Here is a 22,840-nt window from a genome sequence, read left to right as displayed (position 1 = left end):
TTTTTTTTTTTATTACATTAAAAAAAATTAAAGATAAATATTACAAATTAGAAAAAAATTCAAAAAAAAAAAAAGAATTAAAGATGAATCCTTACGATTGATTATCTAGAAATATTAATTCATCTATTATTTGATTGATTAGTATTATTTAATTATACATGTATTTTTTTTATTTTTTTTTTTTGACAGAAATATTATTTATACATTTTTATCGATTTTGTATAGAAAAATTGTGAGTAAAGCTCATCAACTCACATTTTTTCGATTTTATTTTCATTTCTAAAGATGCCTACCAAAGATTTTTTGTCTTAGAACACATTTGATCAGAAATTAGTTAGATTTTCTTATTCATTCAAGCAAGTTTAATTCAAAAAAATACAGTGAGAGTACAATTTCTCCTACCACAATTTCTTAATTTCAATGTTATATCACGCCGAAACAGCTTAATCATTGAGCAAAAATTTGTTTTCTTCTATGGATTGATGATGACGTTCGCATATAAAAGTGGTCATGAATTGCACATCATAAATATATTATTAATTGATTATAAGTCAATAAAATACAATTATTTTTCTTTTTTTATAAGTTAGAATGAAGAGCTAAGACTAGCTACTTGGTAATTTCGTACTAGTATGATTTATTCGCCACACTTTTCAATTTTTTATTTTTAGGTAAGATGACACATCTCACAAGTTAAGCTAGCTTAGCTCTGGTGCTCCGAAGGTCAAATTAGAGAGTAAAGGGGGAAGGTTAAAAAATCCCCCTACAAGCCCAAACTTGTGACCTTAAAATCTCATATTTTCAAGGTGAGTTTTCTACCAATTCTAAATAGTGTATATAAAATCCTGGGCTTCAAATGCCAGATTAAACTTTTAGTTGAGATGATCCTTTTACTATAGTATCAAGAGCCAACGTAATACAAAGGTCAGGGTTCAATTATATTATAAATTAATCTTGAGCTTCAACATCAGCTTACATTTTTTGTTGAGATGGTCCTTTTAATACTCTATCAAGCTTTGTTTGGGTACACTTTTCAAAGGATGGTCTAAAAATATACTCTCTCTATTATGTGTAATAAATAAAAGAAATAAACATATAATTAAGGGACCAATGGAGTACTCCGTATTATACATTTGTACTCCCTAAATGTTCAGTCTTATAAAGTACGGAGTAAATTGGAAGCCTCTAATAAATTATACTCCGTACTTTGTATAATGTACTACGGAGTACATGATTTTACAGAATTAAAAGTACTTGTATTAGACTGAGTATTGCGCGGGGTCCAAAATTGATAAGTATCTGTAGCTGATTGTTTGTGTGACGCAATTAGTTGGTATTTTCATATATGATTTGTTTTTTTCAACTTATTTTCAATTCAGTTCAGTTAGCTTCAATAAGATTAGTTCTATTCCTATTCAAAAAAAAAAAAAAAAAAAAAAAAAAAAAAAAAGAGATTAGTTCTATTCAGTTCAGTTCAATTTTAAATTTCCTTCTCTAACAAAATATTCAGTAAGTACAGTTCAGTTTAGTTCACTTCTAGTAAATTTAGTTCAGTTCAGCTCAATTTAGTAAATCAAAGCAAGCCCATAATTAATAATCTCAACAAATCATAATATTTTTTTTTTCTCCTTTACAGTTATATGTGTAACCCCATATCATTTATACGGAGTACATCATGCATTAATAGTATTCTCATTTAGAAAGAATTGGTAATTCTATCATAGGCAACCCTACACATTTATTTTGAATTTGTGTTTTGTCAAAATTGTGAGCAATTCCTTTGAATTAATGACCTTTTTTTTTTTTTTAATACAATAACTTCACTTATTTACATTAGTCAATAACTACCAATATGTATGCAAAATACGAGAGTGAGCGATAATTCAAGTGGTTATAGCTCCTTTTTCGGTTTCAAGTGATCCCGGAATCAATCCTCATCATCCGCCCGTGTGGCTCTCTAAACACCCTAAAAAAAAAAAAACAAAAAAAACAAAAAAAAAAAAACTATTTGCCAAGTTTTGTTGCACTACCAATCATGATGAGTTGGAAGTTCAATCAAACTGTTCGAGGCTTATCAGCGTTAGAGCTGATAACAAACTATTAGGAAAACGTTTGTGATATGTCGAATAGAAATATCTGTTTTTTTTTTTTTTTTTACATCTCGTACTACGCATAATAATATTGTTATTAAATACGAGTAAGTTGAGTATTATTTACTTTGTATGAATAAGCGGACTTATAAAACAAACTATATGTGTAAATTTTGTTTAAATCAACATGAACTAAAATTAAAACAAAATAAAATATTAATTCAGTCTTAATCTCTTAACTAAAAAGCGCCATGGTCTTTATTGGCCAGAATTTTATTTACTGATTCACTAATTATAAGCTAAGCCGTCAAATTACATATGCTTTAATGGAGTAGTATACCAGTATGAGTCAAGTCAAAAGAGCCTGAGAAGAAATACATATTCCGCCAATTTTGAAGTAATAAGTCAAGTACTCTCTTATTCCAAAAAATAAATTAAATAATAATAATAACAAAGTCAAGTCCTCTCTTTTTCATAGTTCTTTGTATGTATACAATTAATTAGCACTATTAGTAGGTCAAAAACATATTAAAAAGAAACACTAGCAAGGTAACCTTTAGGGCTTGTTCATATTTACTTAATTTCAGTTCAGTTCAACTCCAATCAGTTCAGTTCAGTTCCTAATTTTCCTCTCTCATAAAATATTTATTTCAACTCAGTTCAATTCAGTTCAGTTCAGTTCAGCTCCAATCAGTTCAGTTCAGTTCAGCTCCAATCAGTTCAGTTCAGCTTAGTTCTGTTTATATGAACATGCCCTTACTTAAAATACAATGACTTAATTTATCAAACATATTCTTTGTAAAAGCCATTACCTAAGGTAAAGTTCGAACTAACAAAAAATCTATATAAAAGTAAACTCTCTAAGTATCTAAATATTGGTTGTAATTCCGTTATTTTTTGCATAGTTTAAAGTGCAACATTTTAATATATATTTTCACTTTCTAATAATTACACGCATTAGAATACACAATGAAATGAATAACATAATATTTTATAGAAAATTTTGTCTAGAACTGCCCACAATATAGGGTGTTTTGTTAACAACTACCCATTTTTTTTATTTGTTTACAACTACCTACAAGATAGAAAACGTTTGGGTAGCACTACCCATTAACGTTTTCTGTCTAATTTGCACGTTAATTGGGCCCACCAGTTAACTTTACCCACCTAATTTACTTCCCCATAAGTAAATTAGGTGGGAAAAGAGAATTATATACTTTTGTTGATTTTAAGGATTTCAAATAGGAATACAGAGTATTAAGTAACATTATTTTTAATAATGGTAAATAAATATATTAGAATCACTTGTAAGAAAATATTGAAAAAATGGAAAATATTATTGCAATTTGCACGTATAAGAGGCATGACTGTCAATGTTCCACGATAACGATTCTCCGGCTGCCCTGTCGATGGCTCCGCCTCTAGCTTGACCATGTGTTTTGGAAAATATGAAGCAGTTGTCAACTTTTTGACATAGATAAATTCATGATCTTTAATTTGGTTTTTTTTTTTTTTTTTTTTTTTTTTTTTGGTGAAAATGATCTTTAATTTGTTATACTACCTCTATTTCGTATCAGTTGCAACTTTGGAATATTTTATATCTCACAAATAATACCTCAAAGTTGCAACTAATAAGAAACGGAGGTAGTATTAGCAACTTAAGCATTATCTGACAAAAATTCTTAAAAATTGATATTTTGAAAATTTATCTCAACCTAAATCTAATAAGATCACGCATGAGTTTGATGTTTATAATAGTAAATTTTGTACTAAATTTTAAAAAATCAATCATAAAAATTAATACGTGAAAAAAAAAATAAAGAAATGGAAAAAAAAATGGTAATTAAGGGTCTGTTCATATTTGCTTGATTTCAGTCCAGTTTAGTTCAGTTCAGTTCAGCTCCAATCAATTCAGTTCAGTTGAGCTCTTAATTTCCTTCTCTCATAAAATATTTATTTCAGCTCAGTTCAATTCAGCTCCAATCAGTTTAATTCAGGTTAGTTCAGTAAATGTGAATAGACCCTTAACTTTTCTATTCGGAGTTAAATTCAAGCCAAATGTTGTATGACCTATGGAGCATTATGCCTAATAGTGCTCCTAACACGTATAAATGCGTATGCTAGAGTGCTAGACACTTCTAGGTATATGCAAAATCCAAATGCACCCAAATGTATTTATCAATAATGTGGTTACTTATAAATGATAATCAAGTACAGTAATTGAGTTGGGATTGAAGATTTTATCTAAGAAATCGTGTTCAATTGATCAAATAATTGAGTTGGGATTGAAGACTTTAACAAAATAAAAAATATAGAAAATATTGAAGAGATTGATCACGTTATCAGATCCGAGGAAGAGCACGTAGGTCCTATCTTCATCTCCTAAAATGCTGTATTGTGTCTATTGTTTTGTACTACTGGTATTCTCGATCGTCGTATACTTGTGGCAACGTTATGTTTATATACTGTATATCAGGTCAATTTTGGGTTATTTAGTTTATTACAAAAGACCGAGTATAGCTTGGTCTAGTGGTCAAATTTGTATCTCACAACCAAGCAGTTGTGGAATTAAACCCTAATAGAGACATTTTGGGGGTGAAGATTTGCTTACTCTTCCCCCCTACTTTCAAAGTGTCTAAACCGCTAATTCAGGTCGGGATAGCCTGTGACTTTATAAGAGGTTCTTGCCCGTAGTGTAAAAAGTAAAAATGGAGCTAGTATTTGAAAATGAAAGGAATATATCCTCCTTTAAATGAAAATTTTAAGTTAGCAACTTAGCATTTATACAAAGACCAAGTTTAGAGACATTATATATACCTTTTCTGTTCACTTTTAGTGACAACACTTTCACTTTTATGTTTGTCAATGCATAATCTACTCTTCATATTTCTGGTGACGGATAAGTATAAATAAAAATATTTAATATCATGAAAATATAAATCAAAACGAAATTAACAAAAAATCACTTGACTATAGTTTGCGATACATATAAATTACAAATAAATCCGATTTTTTTTAACTGCAACTATAAAATATTTTATATCTCTCAAAATTACAAGAAAAAAAAAAAAAAAAACAGAGGTATTAACTGAAATGACCTATTAACGTGTCTCTCATGCAGCGGGCTCTTATTGATCCGATGATCCGCATATAAACCAAGCGCGTGCCCAACTTAACCACCAGTAATGTGGCAAGCATGCAGCATGTAGTTTCAAATTTGTAAAGTAACAAAATTAGGAGTAATACTTGGCGTTTTATCAAAAGTTTCCTGAATTTCTTGTGCTGTTTTACTTCGTTTTAATCAACTTGGTGCATGAGGTGGGGCCAATGGGGGTAGGTAGGATAAGAGGTTCATACAAATGGTTAGAAAGAAGTAAGTAAGATTGTAAGGGCCACGTACTTTGGAGGTTTGATGGGATTGGGTTATATACGTACAAATATCACACAACTAGTCAATTGAAGAGACAATCAAACCACTAAAACATTTTGTAGATCAATCTAACTTTTATCACCCCACTTTAGATGATTGGTTAATGGATTCACAAATGACAAATTTAGTAAAAGAAATTTGATTTAAAAGTTAGGGGTAATTGGGTATTGACCTACTCCCTAAGTCACAAAGTTTTAGTTAATGAGGAAAATGTGACCGAATTACTGCCATAATACTTTAACCAATTACACTAGTTGATATGATCAATTTTGACTAATAATATCTAAACTTACGTCGTTCTATTAATTGTAATGTTTAGATTTATCTTCAAACTTGCTAGTAAAGTAGTAAGTTTTATATAAGGTGAAGTGTTCAATAAATCCGTTTCAGTTTAGTAGACAAAAGCCATCGTAAAACAACGGAATGTCGTAAATGCAAAAATACAAATAATTAAAAACAAAACCAACATGCAAAGTAACATAAAAAATTACAATTTGAGACCATAACTGAAATTCAAACACCAATTAAAACAGAAAATTTCTCTTGTAATCTTGCTAACTACGTACCCTCTTTCATTAAGAAATTGCCCACCTCTTTAGAACCTCAAAAACATTCAGCTACCCCAAATATTTCTAACTCTGAATTTTCTATTCTCCCACCTAACTCTCTCCCCCATTTCCTACTATTTATTACTACTCTCTTCCCATTCTTTCATCCACCATTCTTCCTTTCATTTTCTCTCTCCTAAATTATCACTTTTTCTCCCCAAATTCACCCAAAAAAACCAAGAATTTCACAAATCCCATTTCCAAAATTCAATCTTGATTACAAAAAATGAGTATGGCAGCTGTTCAATCCAAACCCCTTGACTCAGAAATCCCATCTTTGAAATCAACTCCACCTCCAAAAACAGAGGATCTTAAAACAGAGCATATTTTCAAATCAAGATTACCAGATATAAACATTACTAATCATCTTCCTCTTCATGAGTATTTGTTCGAGAAACTTCCTGAAGTTTCCCATAAACCTTGTTTGATCTCCGGCGCAAACGGAAAAATTTACACTTATTCAGAAACCCATCTTCTTTGCCGGAAAACCGCGGCCGGGTTATCGAAATTAGGGATATATAAAGGTGATGTTGTAATGATCCTTCTCCAAAACTGCCCTGAATTTGTCTTCAGTTTTTTCGGAGCTTCAATGATCGGAGCTATTTCAACAACAGCAAATCCATTCTACACTTCCTGTGAGATCTTCAAGCAGGTCAAAGTTTCAAAGGCTAAATTGATCATAACCCAATCTCAATTCGTTGATAAATTAAGAGATAACAACGAGTTTAAACTCGGGGAGGATTTCAAAGTCGTAACTGTTGATACCCCACCAGAAAACTGCCTCCATTTCTCTGTTTTATCGGAGGCAGATGAAAACGTAAATATATTTGACAATGGTTCAGATTTCGACCCGAACGACCCCGTTGCGCTCCCGTTCTCATCGGGGACAACGGGGTTACCCAAGGGAGTGATCTTAACCCACAAAAGCTTGTCAACCAGTGTTGCACAACAAGTAGATGGTGAAAATCCAAACATGCATTTAACAGAAGAAGATGTTCTTCTTTGTGTACTTCCTCTGTTTCATATATTTTCACTAAACTCGGTTCTAATGGTGGCATTGAGAGCTGGGAGCGCCATTTTGATCATGCCGAAATTCGACATAAACTCGTTGTTGGAGCTGATTCAGGATCATCGGGTGTCGGTGGCAATGGTGGTGCCGCCGTTAGTGTTGGCGTTGGCGAAGAATCCGGCCGTCGGTAATTATGATTTGAGTTCAATTAGAATGGTTATGTCTGGTGCTGCTCCTTTAGGAAAAGAACTTGAGGATGCTCTTAGAGAAAGAATTCCTCAAGCGGTTTTAGGACAGGTAACTTTTCTTAATTACTTGTATTAAATTTAATTATATTTTGTTTTATTTTTTTGTTAATTTATTTTTGCTTTTGGTATTTTTTTGGATTGAATTGGAACTAGTAACTTATGTGAGATGGTAAAAAACTAAAAGTGGTAAATTGGCGTTTACTACAAGACTTACAAGTACGTCACTATACAACCGGTTGTACAATACATATTACATATTACGTTTAATCAATAATCATGATAATTATAATACGGAGTGTTATGAATTTGTTATACCATGTGTATGGTATAATCGGTTATACAATATGAATTGTTGCATAAATATATTTGCGCTTTGAAAAAATCCCTTTGAAATAAAACTTCCATGTTATTTGGACTTTTGGAGTGACTATTCTTAGTCTATGCCACTATGCATGAATGCATGATGAAGACCGGTGTTTGCTTTTAGGATAATTCATAGTGAAACTAATTTTATTTTTAAGTTTTCAACATTTAAAGGTGATTTCTGACCTCTATTTTTAAGATGATTTTTTTTTTTTTTTTTTCTTATCTTAATTATTTCAATGATACATAGACCATTTTTCCATTTAGTGCTATCCACTAAGATTTTATTATTATTTTAATTTTAAAAATAGAATTATTAATTTTTGTGGGAAAAATGGGAACACATCACAAAATCCCAAAATACTTGGTATATTATGAGTTGGAATTAATGCCTTAATGGTATTTTTAAGTGGGCCGCTATTTTAGATCCATCTCAGAGTTGACTGCCTACCACTAAATTATGTGCTGATGTGCATGCCTTTGCCTTCCCTAAATTCTATACAAAATTTGTAACTACCAAGTTAAAAATTTAACTAACTTGCCACACTTTCTTGGGTTTACAACTACACATTAATGCAGAATACGGAGTTATAATTTAAAGATTTAAAACTCCTTTAATCTCTTCAAGGTTTCTAACGGAAGAACTTTTAGAGACGGAGGGGTTACTTACTATGAGTACGTTAATCCTAAGTGTTTAGTGTGCATTATTATGATTAGTAGGAAGTATTTTGAGTTTTGGTTGAGGTAATACTATATTCTTTTAGTGCTCTCGACGTGTCAACTGGAAAATTAATTTATGCACTCGGGTGCAAGGTGTACTTAAATCGTTGTGTTGGTGTGTATGTAAAACATGTGTATGTATATGATACGTTGTGTTATAGTACACGAACCCTTGCGTGTACTCATACTAAAAGATGTTCAAAGGTGATAAACACAAACTATGAAGCATAATAATTTGACAACAATTATATTGGAGTTTTGAAGAAAACTACTATTATATAATTAAAATTCACAATAGCTAAAGATATAATAAAAAATAATGCAAGAGATAATTTGAATTGGACAAGTTAAATCAAGTTGTTTGATGCTATATAGTCTTAATTTGTATATATAATCAAGTTGGGACATTTCTTGATTTAAAAACTATTGATAATTGTTTGGTTATAATTTCCTTATCATGCTCTTAATTAAAATAATTAGCTTATATAAAAAATGGATTACATATCATGCCTATCTTTCTTTATATTTTTTAGCAATACTTGTACTTTCTCTATTTTCTCTCGTGATATACTACGTAAAAGATATGATGGTTGGAATCTAATAGATGCATAAATGTATAATTTTGTTGGCGCTTTTGTGCTTTAGTTGTTGGTAGAGTAAAGTTTACGAGCGTGATAATGACTTATGAAGTATATCTTTTAGTAAATTGTAAGGTTATGATTTTGTCAATTGGTACGAAAATGGTATGAAAAATGTGAAAGACAACTAGTTGTATTTATCTGAAAATTAATTAGAAGTTGAAATTATCTAATGGAGTAGTTAATGGCTGATAAATTAGCTGATTGTAGTAGTTAAAAGTTGAAAATCATGTAAAAGTTATTGACTTGAAGGTTTTCTAGCAAAGACTACTATTTAGTGCTTGTTTATTTATGATTGAATGACATCTAACCAATTCACAAAATGGGTTGATATGCAGGGTTATGGAATGACAGAAGCAGGGCCAGTGTTGTCGATGTGCCCTGGATTCGCTAAGGAGCCTCTACCGACAAAACCAGGCTCATGTGGCATTGTTGTTAGGAACGCTGAGATGAAGATTGTTGATCCTGACACCGGTGTTTCTGTTGGTTACAATGAGGCGGGAGAGATTTGTATTCGTGGTGAACAAATCATGAAAGGTACATACTACAAACACATATATATGACTCTAGTCACGCGTTGTTGCTAGTTCATGTTTTTTTAGCTAGGGTGTTGATTCACTATATATAACTAACCGGACATGTTGTGTTTGTGGTTGAACAGAATACTTGAACGATCCAGCATCAACAGCAGCAACTATAGATATCGAAGGTTGGCTGCATACAGGTGACATTGGCTATGTAGATGATGATGACGAAGTATACATTGTTGATCGAGTCAAGGAGATCATCAAATACAAAGGCTTCCAGGCAAGTGTACTTATTATTACTACGAGTATTATTCATCAAGACATTCTATATAATGTACTCCCAATCATTTATTACAATAAGTACAAATTAATTAACATGATTCTGTGTATGTCAAACATTCAGGTTCCACCAGCAGAACTAGAGGCACTTCTAATAAACCATCCATCAATCGCGGATGCTGCTGTTGTCCCGTAAGTCATATGCAACATCCTTCAAGCCGCCTTATTTTTGGAATAATAATACTAGATTATGGTCATTAATTATAATTTTTTAGTCAATAATTCTTGTTCTCGAAATTAATTTCAGGCTAAAGGATGAAGCTGCAGGGGAAGTTCCTATCGCATTTGTTGTTAGATCAACCAATGGAATTGATCTTACAGAAGAATCAGTTAAAGAATACATCGCGAAACAGGTATTAACAAATACTTCGTATTAATTTAATTAATTCTTGTTTCGCTATCCATATGTTATATTATACCATCAATATATTGTTTATGATTAAGCAAGATTCCATGCACCAACCATGTGATTATGCATACTAATAATGTGATTATTTTTTAATTTTTCTGAAAAATAGGTGGTATTTTACAAGAAGGTTCACAAAGTATACTTCATACATGCCATTCCTAAGTCTGCTGCAGGAAAAATTCTAAGAAAGGAGCTTCGAGCACGCCTTGCCTCACCTTCATTTACAGTTTAAACATATCATTAATCGATATGATCGATTGTTAAAAATGTGAATTAATTGTATAATCGTAGTCGTCGTAAAAGTATACGAGCTGATGTGAATTGTTATGTCGTGGTGCAATGGTGTGACCAAGATCTATCAACAACAAAAGGCTAAAGAAAGGAAGAGAACTTAGCAGTAATTGGGGTTACAATCATCCAGCAATATATGTCCTGTGAAAATTATTATTGTAGGCTTGTAGTTGAATAATAATTGCCAGTTGTATTTTATTACCCCATTTTTTTTTGTCTTTGTTTGTTAAAAATAAATATTTTAACATATTGATGATTTGGACTTACAGAAAATAATAATAATAATTATTATGATTTTTGATCGTTACTTATGGACCTTATGGTCATGTATTATTGCAAATAATTATATTAAGTTATACAGGGGAACAATGCAAATAAAAATAATATTTAGCATTTTTTGTCTCTATTTTTTTGTATATTTTTGTATGTGTCTATTTTTAATTACAATAATTAGTATAATATAATCTCAATTCAGTTAATTATTACGGAGTATTTCCTTCATTGTGTAATTTTTTACATGCTTATTCCTCTGTATCAATGATTTAATGTATGTGGTCAAAGTGTACTTTAAGTGTAATGTGTAAATGTGTAATGCATCATATAAGAACTATTTTAATGTACTTCCTTCATATCAAAGAAGATGGTATGCCTTATGTCACAAAAAAACAAAATAAAAATAAAAAAAATAAATAAAAATAAAAAAATTCGTAGGTGATAGGTTTAAAGCATTTCCTACATTCGAGTATACGTAAGTAAAATTTTAAAATATTAGTAGTAAGTTAAAACAAATTCAACTATATTTTACACAATCACATAGATATGTGGTAATTATTTCGAAACAGATGAAGTATATACTTATTAAACCATCGAAAAATTCGGTTCCTCATGATTTTACAAAATAAGACTCTTTCACAAAATCACAACTCGATTACAAGTGTTGCACATGGTTGAGCAAAAAACTTATCAAGTTAATTAGCTTAGGGCACATGTTAACAACTAGACAATTATTCTTTACGAAGATACTTGTCAAACACCTATACACTACGTACATGTTGAGATTATTTGTCCAACTTATATATATTTGTATTATACATTTGAAAATGATGAGTCAATTATCCGGCAATTATCCATATTTTAATTATGAAGATCTTCTGATTTATTGCTAATCAAACTTGTGTTTTTACGTGTTGACTTATAAACATACGTCGTATTTCTTGCAGGCATAAATGCATAATCATGTTGTATATTTCATGGAGTCTTCTTGGTTAGATACAAAGTATACAAAGTTTACTTTAGGATGTTGGGATGATAGATGATAGATCTTACATTGGTAATTCTATTAGTATAAGGGCAAGTTTTAAATATGAAGTGTATCACACATTAATATATTACTCCGTACGTATTATACATCAAGTACCTGAATGTTTGCACATAATACTAATTTGATGAAATTTCGGTGTTAGTTTTTTTTTTTAAAAAAAAAAATAAAATTCTATTACAGGTTGACCAAAGCATAATTATAAATGCTTTAGGGTGGCAAGTGCATGAGATAATAATGCAAACATTTGCAATCTTAGATAACTATTCATATATTGGTAGACATTATTATTATGTTAATCATTTAAATTTGAAGAAATACTATCAAACCATTTAAGACTTTTTCTAGGAAAAATCATACATGCATTGTTATATATAGAGAAAAAAAAATCTTATAGGCATACCATATTACTACTTAGATTCCATTTCTTAAAAATTCGACTAAAGCTAACTAGCATTGCTGGCATAGAAATCATACGCGTTGGATAGTTGGATGATCTTAGCACTCCATTAACCCCCCAAGGGACTGCTAAAGGTACCATACTTGTGTTGGGACCTGAGAGGCTTCGAGTTTACACATTAAGAATGAGGTGTTTAGTTCACAAAATTATTTGAGTTGACACAATTAGATTGTTGCGTTAACATATACTCCATCAGTTCCTTAATTTTTGCCCCGTTTAATCTATCGTGGTCTCAAAGGGAGCGTGTAAATTAAAACACATACATCTTCAAGAATCAAGAGTACAAGCTCCAACTTCCAAGTTCCAAACAACAATGAATCAATGATAGTTGTGTTGAAGTTGTACTTGTGCCACTTCTAGTTTTTAGCCCAAGCCCATAACACATATACACAAAACAAAAACCGAATATTACCGGTTTAATACCGAAAACCGGTTCAGTATAAATCAAACCCAAAAAAAAAACAATCTCAAACATTCCAAACCGCCATGTCTCAAACCCTACCAAAACCCTGAAAATTATCTCACATTTTTCATCTTTCTTGTTAATCAAGCCAATTTCTTCTTCCCCAAATTAAATAAACCCCAATTCAATTCAGTTCATCCCCATTTCAATTCAATTGAACCCTAAAAACCCCATTTGTTGAATAGTAAGCTGAAGAAGAAGAAGGTTCAACAATGGCGGTTGCGAAAGTATGCGCAACTGGTGTAATGACAGCCATTGCTGCTGCTGTAGGTTCCAACAACACTTACGCTGAACCCCGTTTGAATTTCCCCCCTTTCTCTTCTACTTCGCCGGCACCAACCGCCGGAAACTCCCCGAATCAGCTTCCACAACATGGGAATGCTCCGCCGCAAGCGCCGCCGTCTGACGAGCCGGAGAAGCCAAGGAAGCCGAGAAATGATAACCCCAGAACTTCTTCTACTGGGTTCGATCCTGAGGCGTTGGAACGAGGTGTTGCTGCTTTGAAACGGATTGAGAAGTCTAAAGATGCTAAAACGGTATTAATTTGATTCGTTGAAATGTGGTCGAATTATAATGTTTGCAGTTTTATTTGATTTGTTGTTTTTGGGTTTGATGTTTATAGGTGATTGGGATAATAAAGGAGCAAGAAGAAACGAAGAGGAAAGAAATTGAAATGAAGACACAAGAGCTTAAGGCAATGGCAAATCAAGCTGAGTTAGTAAGTTGGCAAGCTTTAATTTGCATTTACATAGTTGTCTGAATCAATGCTAGAACAAAATGGTAGTATTTGATGATGAGTTTGATTTAATGAACATATATTCATAGTACTGGTAGCAAGACTAGCAACTAAACCCTTATTAAGTTGACATTGGGCCTGTTCGGAATCACTGTAAATTTTGAACTGTGACTTGGAAATTCTCTATGGCCGTCATCGGTGATCGTATGTCTATGGCTAGCATAAAGTTAATTCATACTTACATACTTACCTAGTACCTTAGGATGTTAATAAGGCTGTGATCTTATTAAAGTTCCGGGGCTGTGGGGTTGGGTGGGGGGTTCGGTTTTTTTAATGTATGCAGAGATTTAGAAGGTGAGGAGATGTTGGTGGTGTATTTTGCTTCTTGGAATTTCTGGTTTTTTTTTAAGGTGTGATTCTTATTAGAATTTCTGTTTGCTTCTCTCAGTGACTTTTATTGTAGTATTGTTTAGCATTGTTTCTTTGTTCATGCAGGAAAAGCAGAAAGTGATGTATGGAGAACAGCAAAAATTGAATAAGCAAACGGCAGAAATTAAATCGCAGTTGGCAAAATATGAAGATTCATTGAAAAAGAGACGGAGTGATGTATGTAATATGATTAGTTTTGTTACCATCGAAATGTGTTTGTAATTATGTATGAGAAACTCATTTATTACCCTTTGACAGGAAGAGCATGAGAAACAAAGAGCTAGAAATCGGGAGCTTGTGGATATGCAAGGGGAGATGGCTAAAAGAGTAGAAGCTGCTAGGAGACAAACAGAGGAGCAGATTCAAGCACAACGTATCAAAACTGAAAAAGAGAAGGCGGAAATAGAGCGTGAAACCCTAAGAGTAAAGTCAATGGCAGAAGCAGAAGGGAGAGCTCATGAGGCAAAATTGTTGGAAGAGGTTAATTTACGTTTGTTTGGGGAACGTGCAAAAAAAGAGACTGAGAAATGGGTTTCAGCTATAAACACCACTTTTGATCACATTGGAGGTATCATTATTATAGTCCTCATTTTGCTTTGTTTTGTACATTAGATTATTATTTGTAATCTTGTGTTTCAATTTTGAAGTATCGCATAGAGGTTTTTGTTTGTTGTTATCATTTCTTTTCTTTACTATTTTTATAAATCTTTTCCGTTCTTTACTAGTGTGCCACACGACCATCTTGTGATTGAATATTTAGTAGATTGTCTTGTGCTGGTATTCTGTTAATTAAGTGGCCTTATTCTTAGGGCTATATTATGCTTGCGCATGGCTTGATTGATTTCCTTTGCTCATTCTAATTTCCTTTTTAGGGTTTTTATGAAAAGTAAATTGTGCAAAATTAATCAAGTGTGTGTTGAATTTAAATTTTTTTTCTCTTTATATAATGAAATATCGATCTCACTGTACAAATGTTTATCCTTCTTCCTCAATGTAGCTAATTATTACCATTATTATTAGCTTGATTTTGTTTCTTTATTACTTTATCTAGGAGGATTCCGAGCTATATTGACAGATCAAAATAAGCTTATTGTCGCTGTTGGTGGGGTTACTGCTCTTGCTGCTGGCATATACACCACAAGGTCTGTTGGAAGCTTTGAGTTTAGATAAATATCTATCTTGCTATATATATTGAGTAGGCCAAATAGATTCACCTGTTAATTGACACTTGGCAATCCCTTAATCCCTTTACATGCCAATTTCTCTCTCTTAATCTCCATTAACTGAGATGGTTTTTGATCCAAGTGTGAGTAAGTTTACAGGTGTACCTGGTAGTTTTATTGTGGAATGTGCTAAAGTGGTATATTTGAGTTGATCATTTAAGTTATTTACAAGGACTGATATTTTGCTTGAACTTAACTCATGCACAAGGTTGAACATGTGCCTGGTCATATTTTTCTCGAAAATTAAATAATAATATCATGCGCTAGAAAATCAATATATGTACATTCAAATTCAAGTAAAAAAAACTATGCATAGTTAGTGAAAAAGTTGCGCACCAATCTATATCATCAGAAAGAGTGAGAGAGATGTCAAATTGAATTTTTTTATTTGATTGTTATACTCGGTATTTTGGTTTCTAAATTATTAAATCCAAGTTTCTAGAGCATTGTTTGTCTTGGAACTGGATTTGGGTATCCGGTTTTTCCTATATTCAATAAATAGTCATGTATAACTCTGTTTGTATTTCTTCTAAAAGGTATCTTAGAGTTACACTAACTGCACATCTATGCATTGGTTAATGTTTGAAGTTATGATGTATCATGTATGAAGGTTTTACTAGCTCATAAGATGCCTCCCTGTGCCTATAAATGATCAGTACCTGTTATTTTGTGTTGCTTGTGAGTTAGAACGTATGGCACAAATACTAGTGTGCAGCTGTAAGATCCAATGGGCTCTCTCTTTGGAGTTATTTTGATGATTTGGCAACCTTTTCTTAGGTTAAGAAACACTACTTCAGGATTTAAAGATCTTGGTCTAAGGACTAAATTGGCTCTCTCCCCTCCTTACAAATCAATATAAATTTCCATTTTATTTTGGAATGTTATGTTTGTCAATCAGAATTTAATATCTAATTATGACCATGCAGTAGTGACAGTGCTGTGTGCTTTAGCAGAAAACCCTAAAGATTAAAGCCTTTGGATCCATTTGCATTTTATGTTAGCCCATGCAAGGTTTAGATGATAACTCAGGGTCTTAAGTAATAAATTAACAAAAAATTATGAGGACATGTTGACAGGGTTCACTAACTATGTCCTCATACAAAGGGACAAGCATTGATTAGGTTACAGAAGACAGAATAACTAGGTTTTGTCTTGCAGAGATTTTAAACTCTGCTCTAAGAATACCCCCCATGCTTGGTTTTTTGAAGTGCTTGATTCAAGGCATCCCAACATGGTTAATTTAGAGGGCTGAGCTTCATCTAGAGGTTGCTGGCCAAAGCTTGGGTTGCAGCTTTCTTATGATGTTTTGATCTGCTTTCCCTGTAGCAACTTAAGTGATATGATTTTAGGTGATTAATTAAATTTTCTGCTCACGCCTATGTGGAAAGGCAGCCTACTTTTGTGATGGTTTGTGTGACTGATATATTTTTCCTTGTGACTAAAGATTGAATAGACTATGTTCCTAATAAGCTGATTATTAGTATTTTACCATCTACATATTCCTTGTTCTGTACCTTTTATTGTATTTGTCATTCTAGGTTCAACCTATGCTTTTTTTTTTTTCTATTGTGTTGAGGTAAGATGAAGGCTAAACCAAGAAAACAGAAAATAAGAAAATTATTTGCTTAGTTCAGTTATCGTGTTATGAAAATTGTTAGGTGACATGCAAACTAAAATAAGAATCCCAGTCTCTTTGTTGCACTTTGGTGCGCCAATATTTGAAAGCCTAAAAGGGATGATTGGAAGTTAATATTGGAATAGGATAGCTGCCATGAGAAGAAAAAGATGATGGGTGATTAAGTTTTGAAATCAAGGAAAAGGTCAGGAAATGGAGTTATGGAGAAAAATTGAGTGTATGTATGAGCACTGGTACATGCACATGTTTTGGGTTCTGTAGCTATGTGGCTTTTGCAATTAGTTCTGAACTTTCAATCTGTTTTTCAATCATTGAAAGAATTTATTTATTTTTTCTTGTTTCTCATCTTGCAGAGAAGGAGCTAAAGTAGTATGGAGTTATGTAGACAGGATACTGGGACAGCCATCATTAATCAGAGAATCCTCTAGAGGAAAATATCCCTGGTCTGGTGTTCTTCCCCGTGTCATGAGCACACTCCGTTCTACTGGAGGAAATGCTTCCAAGAATGGAAATGGTTTTGGTGATGTTATTTTACACCCTTCTCTCCAGAAGAGAATCCAGCAGCTAGCTTCTGCAACTGCAAACACAAAAGCTCATCAAGCACCATTCCGTAATATGCTTTTCTATGGCCCTCCAGGAACAGGGAAAACAATGGCTGCACGAGAGCTGGCTCGGAAATCTGTATGGCATCTTACCTCTAGCTTGTTAATAGTCTTAAACTTTTAATACGTGGCATTTGTGTTTAACCCTGCATAATTGTGAAAATTTGAAATAGCCGTCATGTTCTGACCTTAAAGTAGGACAAATCATGCTCCTGTTCACTGTGATTTATCGTATATCAATATTATGCTTTATTAATGTATATCTAGGCATGATTTATGCTTCCTGAATTTTAAGCTTACATAGGAGAGCTCATTTTATGTTTCAATATAATTTCTTCCTGTTTAGAATTCTGTTCTGTCATGTGATGGGACAAGTTTTACACTGACTGTCACTGGCCTTCTGTAAACCTCCTTATCCAGACTTGGGACTGGTAATGGAAAACCCACTGGCGGAGTATGATGGATTGATAGAATTTTGTTCTATGTCTTATCAGGGATTGGACTACGCATTGATGACTGGTGGAGATGTTGCCCCACTAGGGGCACAAGCTGTTACGAAGATCCATCAGCTATTTGACTGGGCAAAGAAGTCTAATAGGGGTCTATTGTTATTTATTGATGAAGCTGATGCTTTCCTTTGCGAGTAAGTTATAATTGATTTCTTTTCTCAAAAAAATAGTTATACTTGATTTCTAATGTGCTATTGTGCTACGTTTCATATTTCCGGAAATTTTCTTTGATGCTCAGAAATAACACATCACTAGACACTAGTTACACATTAGAACTTCTTTGTGTAACATACTCAAAACTGGGCAAAGAAGTCTAATAGGGGTCTATTGTTATTTATTGATGAAGCTGATGCTTTCCTTTGCGATTAAGTTATAATTGATTTCTTTTCTCAAAAAAACAGTTATACTTTATTTCTAATGTGCTATTGTGCTACGTTTCATATTTTCGGAAATTTTCTTTGATGCTCAGAAATAACACATCACTAGACACTAGTTACACATTAGAACTTCTTTGTGTAACATACTCAAAACTATTATTTGTCAGAGTTGGAATTTGATTGTATAATTAACTCTAAAATAAATCAGTTGTTAAGTTATGATGCCCCTCATAAAAGATTATTCTTACACCATTTTAATAGAGTTTTGGCTTGTCGTTCATGCATGTCATAATTTGCTTTTATGATCCCATTATTACCTTTGGTTCTCATGCTGTTAATTGACATTTTCCAGACGAAACAAAATGTACATGAGTGAAGCTCAAAGGAGTGCACTCAATGCACTCCTGTTTCGAACAGGTGATCAGTCTAAGGACATAGTCCTAGCTCTTGCCACAAACCGGCCTGGGGATCTTGATTCAGCAGTGGCTGATCGTATTGATGAAGTCCTTGAGTTCCCATTGCCTGGAGAGGATGAAAGATTTAAGTTGCTAAAACTTTATCTTGACAAGTATATAGCACAAGCTGGATCAAGAAAACCTGGGCTGTTTTCACATTTGTTTCAGAAGCAGCAGCAAAAGATAGAAATTACAGGATTGACTGATGACTTGCTCAGAGAGGCTGCAGCTAAGACTGAAGGATTCTCAGGAAGAGAGATAGCAAAGCTAATGGCTGGAGTTCAAGCAGCTGTTTATGGCAGTGAAAATTGCATCCTTGATCCTCAATTGTTCCGTGAGGTTGTAGATTACAAGGTCGCAGAACACCAACAAAGAAAGAAATTGGCTGGGACTGAAGAAAGTAACTCAATGAAATCGTAGATGACTTATATAGGCAAAGCAAATTTTCTTTTTACTGCTGAGATTATTGCTATTTATTTGTTGGCGCTGTGAAGACAGATAGGTTAAGCACTGAGGAATTTTTTTTTCGTCATCCACATTGATGTTGGTCATAATTTTGCCCCTATTTGTGGGAAGTTTTGGCATACTTAACATCACAGTGTAGAAATATGAAGTTTGACGTGGCTCCAGATTTTTTTTCCTGATGTATCTGACAAATGATATGGTGCTTGTTAACACTTTGTACAATAAATCATTATAGAAAATTTTGATTCAGATACAATCTTAACATCAAATGAATAAATCGGTTCTAAATTCTTAATTGAATACATTTTGGGATCTCAATTATTTTTTAAGGTTCCGTACAAGTTAACCTGGTTCTAAATTATTAGAGATGTCTTGTTTCCAGTTGTACGAGGTGCCTTAATAAATTGTCAGGGAAATAAGAATATCAATCCTAAAAACAAAATGACATAGGTATTTCATTATTTTCCATCGCATCAGCTATGTTCATTGAATCAAATTGTTGTCGTTCTGTGAAGCAAAGTACCAAAGTACTCAAGGCTTACTTGAAAAGAGGATGCAAACTACATTGACAATTATTCCCCCAAATTTCAAATTCAAGTGGGGAATTACATACACAAAATGGTAAATCAGCTCTAATGATGATGACCATGGTCTTGAACGTAGCGCAGGCCACAATATTTGCAGACTGCTGGAGCTTCTAAGTCAAGACATATGAACTCGACAGGGTGCCCCAGAGGATTCTTAGCTGCCACCAAGAAATAACACGAACAAGTCAATTTGATTTAAAGATTTTAGGCTCTTCGAAGCTCTGTGAGACTAACTTCTCAATAGCATGTCAGCATAATTTTTTTAAATAGGTGTCTACTTAAACAGTGGGAATTAGATTTGAAAATAAAAAACAAAATTCAACTCAATCTAACCTCCTTCACATGCAACTATTCGGTCTTGCACTTTAATGGGAGGTACTTCATTGATCAACTCCATTGGAGACTTCTTGCTTTTATCCTACAACGACAGCAAATGAATACTGTAAACATGCAGTGCGTTATAACATCTCAGATATCAGATGCACAACCATTAAAGGATCCTAAAACAACTGGTGGTGTGCTTTAAGAATAGAGAGTAGGAAAAAATGAAATAAAAGACTAGTTGAAAAGTATGACAGACGAATTCACGACCTAGATACAAGAGTAAGGCAATCTAATTCCAAGGATCAAATTTACAGGGTTAGGTTTTGTTTGATTCTAGGTGGTTAATTACTCTTAATTTATCAGACAAAGGAAAAGCAGAAAATTCCCCCAAAGATTACATCTTTATGATAGTTAAGGGTCTCTCAGATATATACAAATACAACACGAAGGGCCTCACAAGGCCCACAACACTGAAAAGAAAACAAGACGCCCTGAGAAATCTGACTTTCTATTGCTACAATGGCTTTAATTAAAAGTAGATATCAAAATGGCACTATTGAGCAATGGGAAGAAAACCAGAGCAAGACACACAAAGAAAAGGCTTGAAACTATAAAATCTCCTTTACATGAGCTTTTGGTCAAAGGCGACCATAAATTAATCTCGAAATTAATATTAACTGGAAGAAAATTACCACAAACCACAATGAAAGCTTCCAGTGGTAAAAGAGCCCAATGAGATTGTCATGATCATGAGAAACAGATTCTTTCTTTGAAATTGAATGGTAATGTAAATCTTTTAACTCAGATAGCCTCTATAGTCTACATCAATGATATAATAAATTTTCATGCTATATTGCTAATTGAAGCTCTTAGCTAGTAATCAATTCTTAAACTGCACAAGCAAATCAAATCTTCAAATTCAAAAAGATTAGAAATACCTAAAGACTTATGTCTAAAAGGCAGAACTTTAGTCAATGGGTTCAACAAAATGAGTAAAAAAAAAACGAAAGGAGTAGTTCTTCGTATAAAAGAGTTTTGCCAAAAATTCCTCATCCACTTCATTGTTCAAACTCTTGAAAAGTCCCCATCCGCTCATAGATTAAGAAAAGATTATAGACACAAGAAAACACACAACTAACAAGGGCTTAAAAAACTTTTCCAAAGGTATCAAGCACTAACAATATTATAGACAATAATTGCTCAAACAAAGGACTATACAACATCAATTAAAGGTAGAAATTTCCTATGTTCTAGTAAGGCACATTGACTCTTGAAACAACCATCCGACAAGGGCTTATCAGTTATCACATTCCAGATTCAGCTATATTTCAAGGAACTAACAAAATCATACACAGTAATCGCTTAACTAAGGCCGAAAATCAACAATAAATGGTAAAAATCACATCTTCTATAGTATCACATCTACGAACAAAACTTTTATTTCCATCTGACATTCATTTCAAAGTGGCAAATAACTAGAACAACAATCCATCTAAGCAATCATCTATTTATCACTAACTTAACTAATTAACGAAAAGAAACCAAAATTTTCATTTTTTTTATTCCTCCTCACAGCACCTATATGGTCAAAATCAATAACCTGAGTCTCTAATTTGATAGAAAATAAATCAAATTTTGGTCCAACAATTGAAAATATTATAGTATCCAACTTGAAAAATTAGAACAAAATTAAAAACCTAATTAAGTATTCACTAATTAACCCCAAAAAACATCTACAAAAATTTCAACATTTGTTCTAATCGAAAAATGAATAATTCTAAACCTTAATTTGATAGAGCAGAAATCAAACAATAAAATTGGAGGAAACCCAATAAAATTAAAATCACAACTAACTCAGATCTAGTTTTAATTAGAAAGATGATAATTGAATAAAAATTATAGAATAGCAAAAGAATCAACAAAAAAAAGGGGGAAAACATAGGGTTTACCTGCATCCATTTATCAGTGTGAGAGGTGACGACTTCAGTGCTAACAATGCAGAAACTCCTGGCATTCGAACGCAAAGCGGTTGATTTTGCAAGATTACGGAGCAAGCTCAACGCCATCTTCAATTGATTGATCGAAGTACAGAAGGAAGAAGAAGAAGAGGAGAGAGAAAGTGAAAGGGGAAGAGAGAGAAAATACCAATTGAGTTGGAAGAAGAAATTAAGGTGTTGAGATATCTGGGTCTTACTGTACTATTTTGAGGTAAGATCCATTTACCCATTTACAGTTTCATTGTTGGCCCAATACAGCAGAAAACATTAAAACAATATCTTACAAAGTTACTACTTACAAGTAATTCGCCCGAAACCATCATACCACCACTCGGATGTAGAGGTGTCAAAATCCTACCTGACTGACCCGATTGAAACCAAATCGATTTATAATAAATTTAAATATCGACTTGTATGGAGACTTGGACAAATTTTTTTAGCATGACTTAAATTTTAAAATCGACCCGACTTTACCGAATCTAACCCGGACACCCAAATTGACATCTCTACTCGGATGTATATAAAACTAGATGAAACCCTTGCACGCAATGCACGGTTTGTTTGAATTTTTTAAAACAAAATTTTTT

The 22,840-nt window shown here is 32.9% G+C and overlaps 3 protein-coding genes across 3 annotated transcripts; 2 read left to right on the top strand and 1 right to left on the bottom strand.

Moving 5' to 3' along the window:
- The first annotated feature begins 6,121 nt into the window (after positions 1-6,121).
- On the top strand, positions 6,122-11,065 carry LOC145631725 (4-coumarate--CoA ligase 2-like). The gene is made up of 6 exons (XM_081683883.1): positions 6,122-7,434; positions 9,445-9,643; positions 9,768-9,913; positions 10,037-10,104; positions 10,220-10,325; positions 10,491-11,065. The coding sequence occupies exons 1-6, from the start codon at positions 6,355-6,357 to the stop codon at positions 10,611-10,613; spliced, it is 1,722 nt and encodes a 573-aa protein (XP_081540009.1). The 5' UTR covers positions 6,122-6,354; the 3' UTR covers positions 10,614-11,065.
- Positions 11,066-12,904: 1,839 nt separating this feature from the next.
- Positions 12,905-19,703, top strand: LOC145631723 (uncharacterized). The gene is made up of 8 exons (XM_081683881.1): positions 12,905-13,449; positions 13,536-13,631; positions 14,145-14,255; positions 14,337-14,646; positions 15,130-15,220; positions 17,291-17,618; positions 18,034-18,182; positions 18,778-19,703. Exons 1-8 carry the CDS (start codon positions 13,126-13,128, stop codon positions 19,298-19,300), a joined length of 1,932 nt encoding a protein of 643 aa, XP_081540007.1. The 5' UTR covers positions 12,905-13,125; the 3' UTR covers positions 19,301-19,703.
- A 73-nt stretch (positions 19,704-19,776) lies between these two features.
- On the bottom strand, positions 19,777-22,445 carry LOC145631724 (NADH dehydrogenase [ubiquinone] iron-sulfur protein 6, mitochondrial-like). Its single transcript, XM_081683882.1, has 3 exons — positions 22,206-22,445; positions 20,266-20,350; positions 19,777-20,090 (listed from the first exon to the last, which is right to left on the bottom strand). Exons 1-3 carry the CDS (start codon positions 22,320-22,322, stop codon positions 19,978-19,980), a joined length of 315 nt encoding a protein of 104 aa, XP_081540008.1. The 5' UTR covers positions 22,323-22,445; the 3' UTR covers positions 19,777-19,977.
- Between the last annotated feature and the right edge of the window lie 395 nt (positions 22,446-22,840).

This window comes from Chenopodium album, chromosome 5 (genome assembly GCF_948465745.1).
Source record: "Chenopodium album chromosome 5, dcCheAlbu1.1, whole genome shotgun sequence".
Classification (NCBI taxonomy): domain Eukaryota; kingdom Viridiplantae; phylum Streptophyta; class Magnoliopsida; order Caryophyllales; family Amaranthaceae; genus Chenopodium; species Chenopodium album.
This window is presented reverse-complemented; position numbering and strand designations above follow the sequence as displayed.

Excerpts from the sequence above, each read along its gene's own strand:
- LOC145631725 (XM_081683883.1), top strand. The coding sequence starts at position 6,355 with ATGAGTATGGCAGCTGTTCAATCCAAACCCCTTGACTCAGAAATCCCA. Across the intron at positions 7,435-9,444 it reads CTCAAGCGGTTTTAGGACAG|GGTTATGGAATGACAGAAGC; the intron begins GTAACTTTTCTT and ends GTTGATATGCAG. Across the intron at positions 9,914-10,036 it reads TCAAATACAAAGGCTTCCAG|GTTCCACCAGCAGAACTAGA; the intron begins GCAAGTGTACTT and ends TCAAACATTCAG.
- LOC145631723 (XM_081683881.1), top strand. The coding sequence starts at position 13,126 with ATGGCGGTTGCGAAAGTATGCGCAACTGGTGTAATGACAGCCATTGCT. Across the intron at positions 13,632-14,144 it reads TGGCAAATCAAGCTGAGTTA|GAAAAGCAGAAAGTGATGTA; the intron begins GTAAGTTGGCAA and ends TTGTTCATGCAG. Across the intron at positions 17,619-18,033 it reads GAGAGCTGGCTCGGAAATCT|GGATTGGACTACGCATTGAT; the intron begins GTATGGCATCTT and ends ATGTCTTATCAG.
- LOC145631724 (XM_081683882.1), bottom strand. The coding sequence starts at position 22,322 with ATGGCGTTGAGCTTGCTCCGTAATCTTGCAAAATCAACCGCTTTGCGT. Across the intron at positions 20,351-22,205 it reads ACACTGATAAATGGATGCAG|GATAAAAGCAAGAAGTCTCC; the intron begins GTAAACCCTATG and ends CTGTCGTTGTAG. Across the intron at positions 20,091-20,265 it reads AATAGTTGCATGTGAAGGAG|CTAAGAATCCTCTGGGGCAC; the intron begins GTTAGATTGAGT and ends TCTTGGTGGCAG.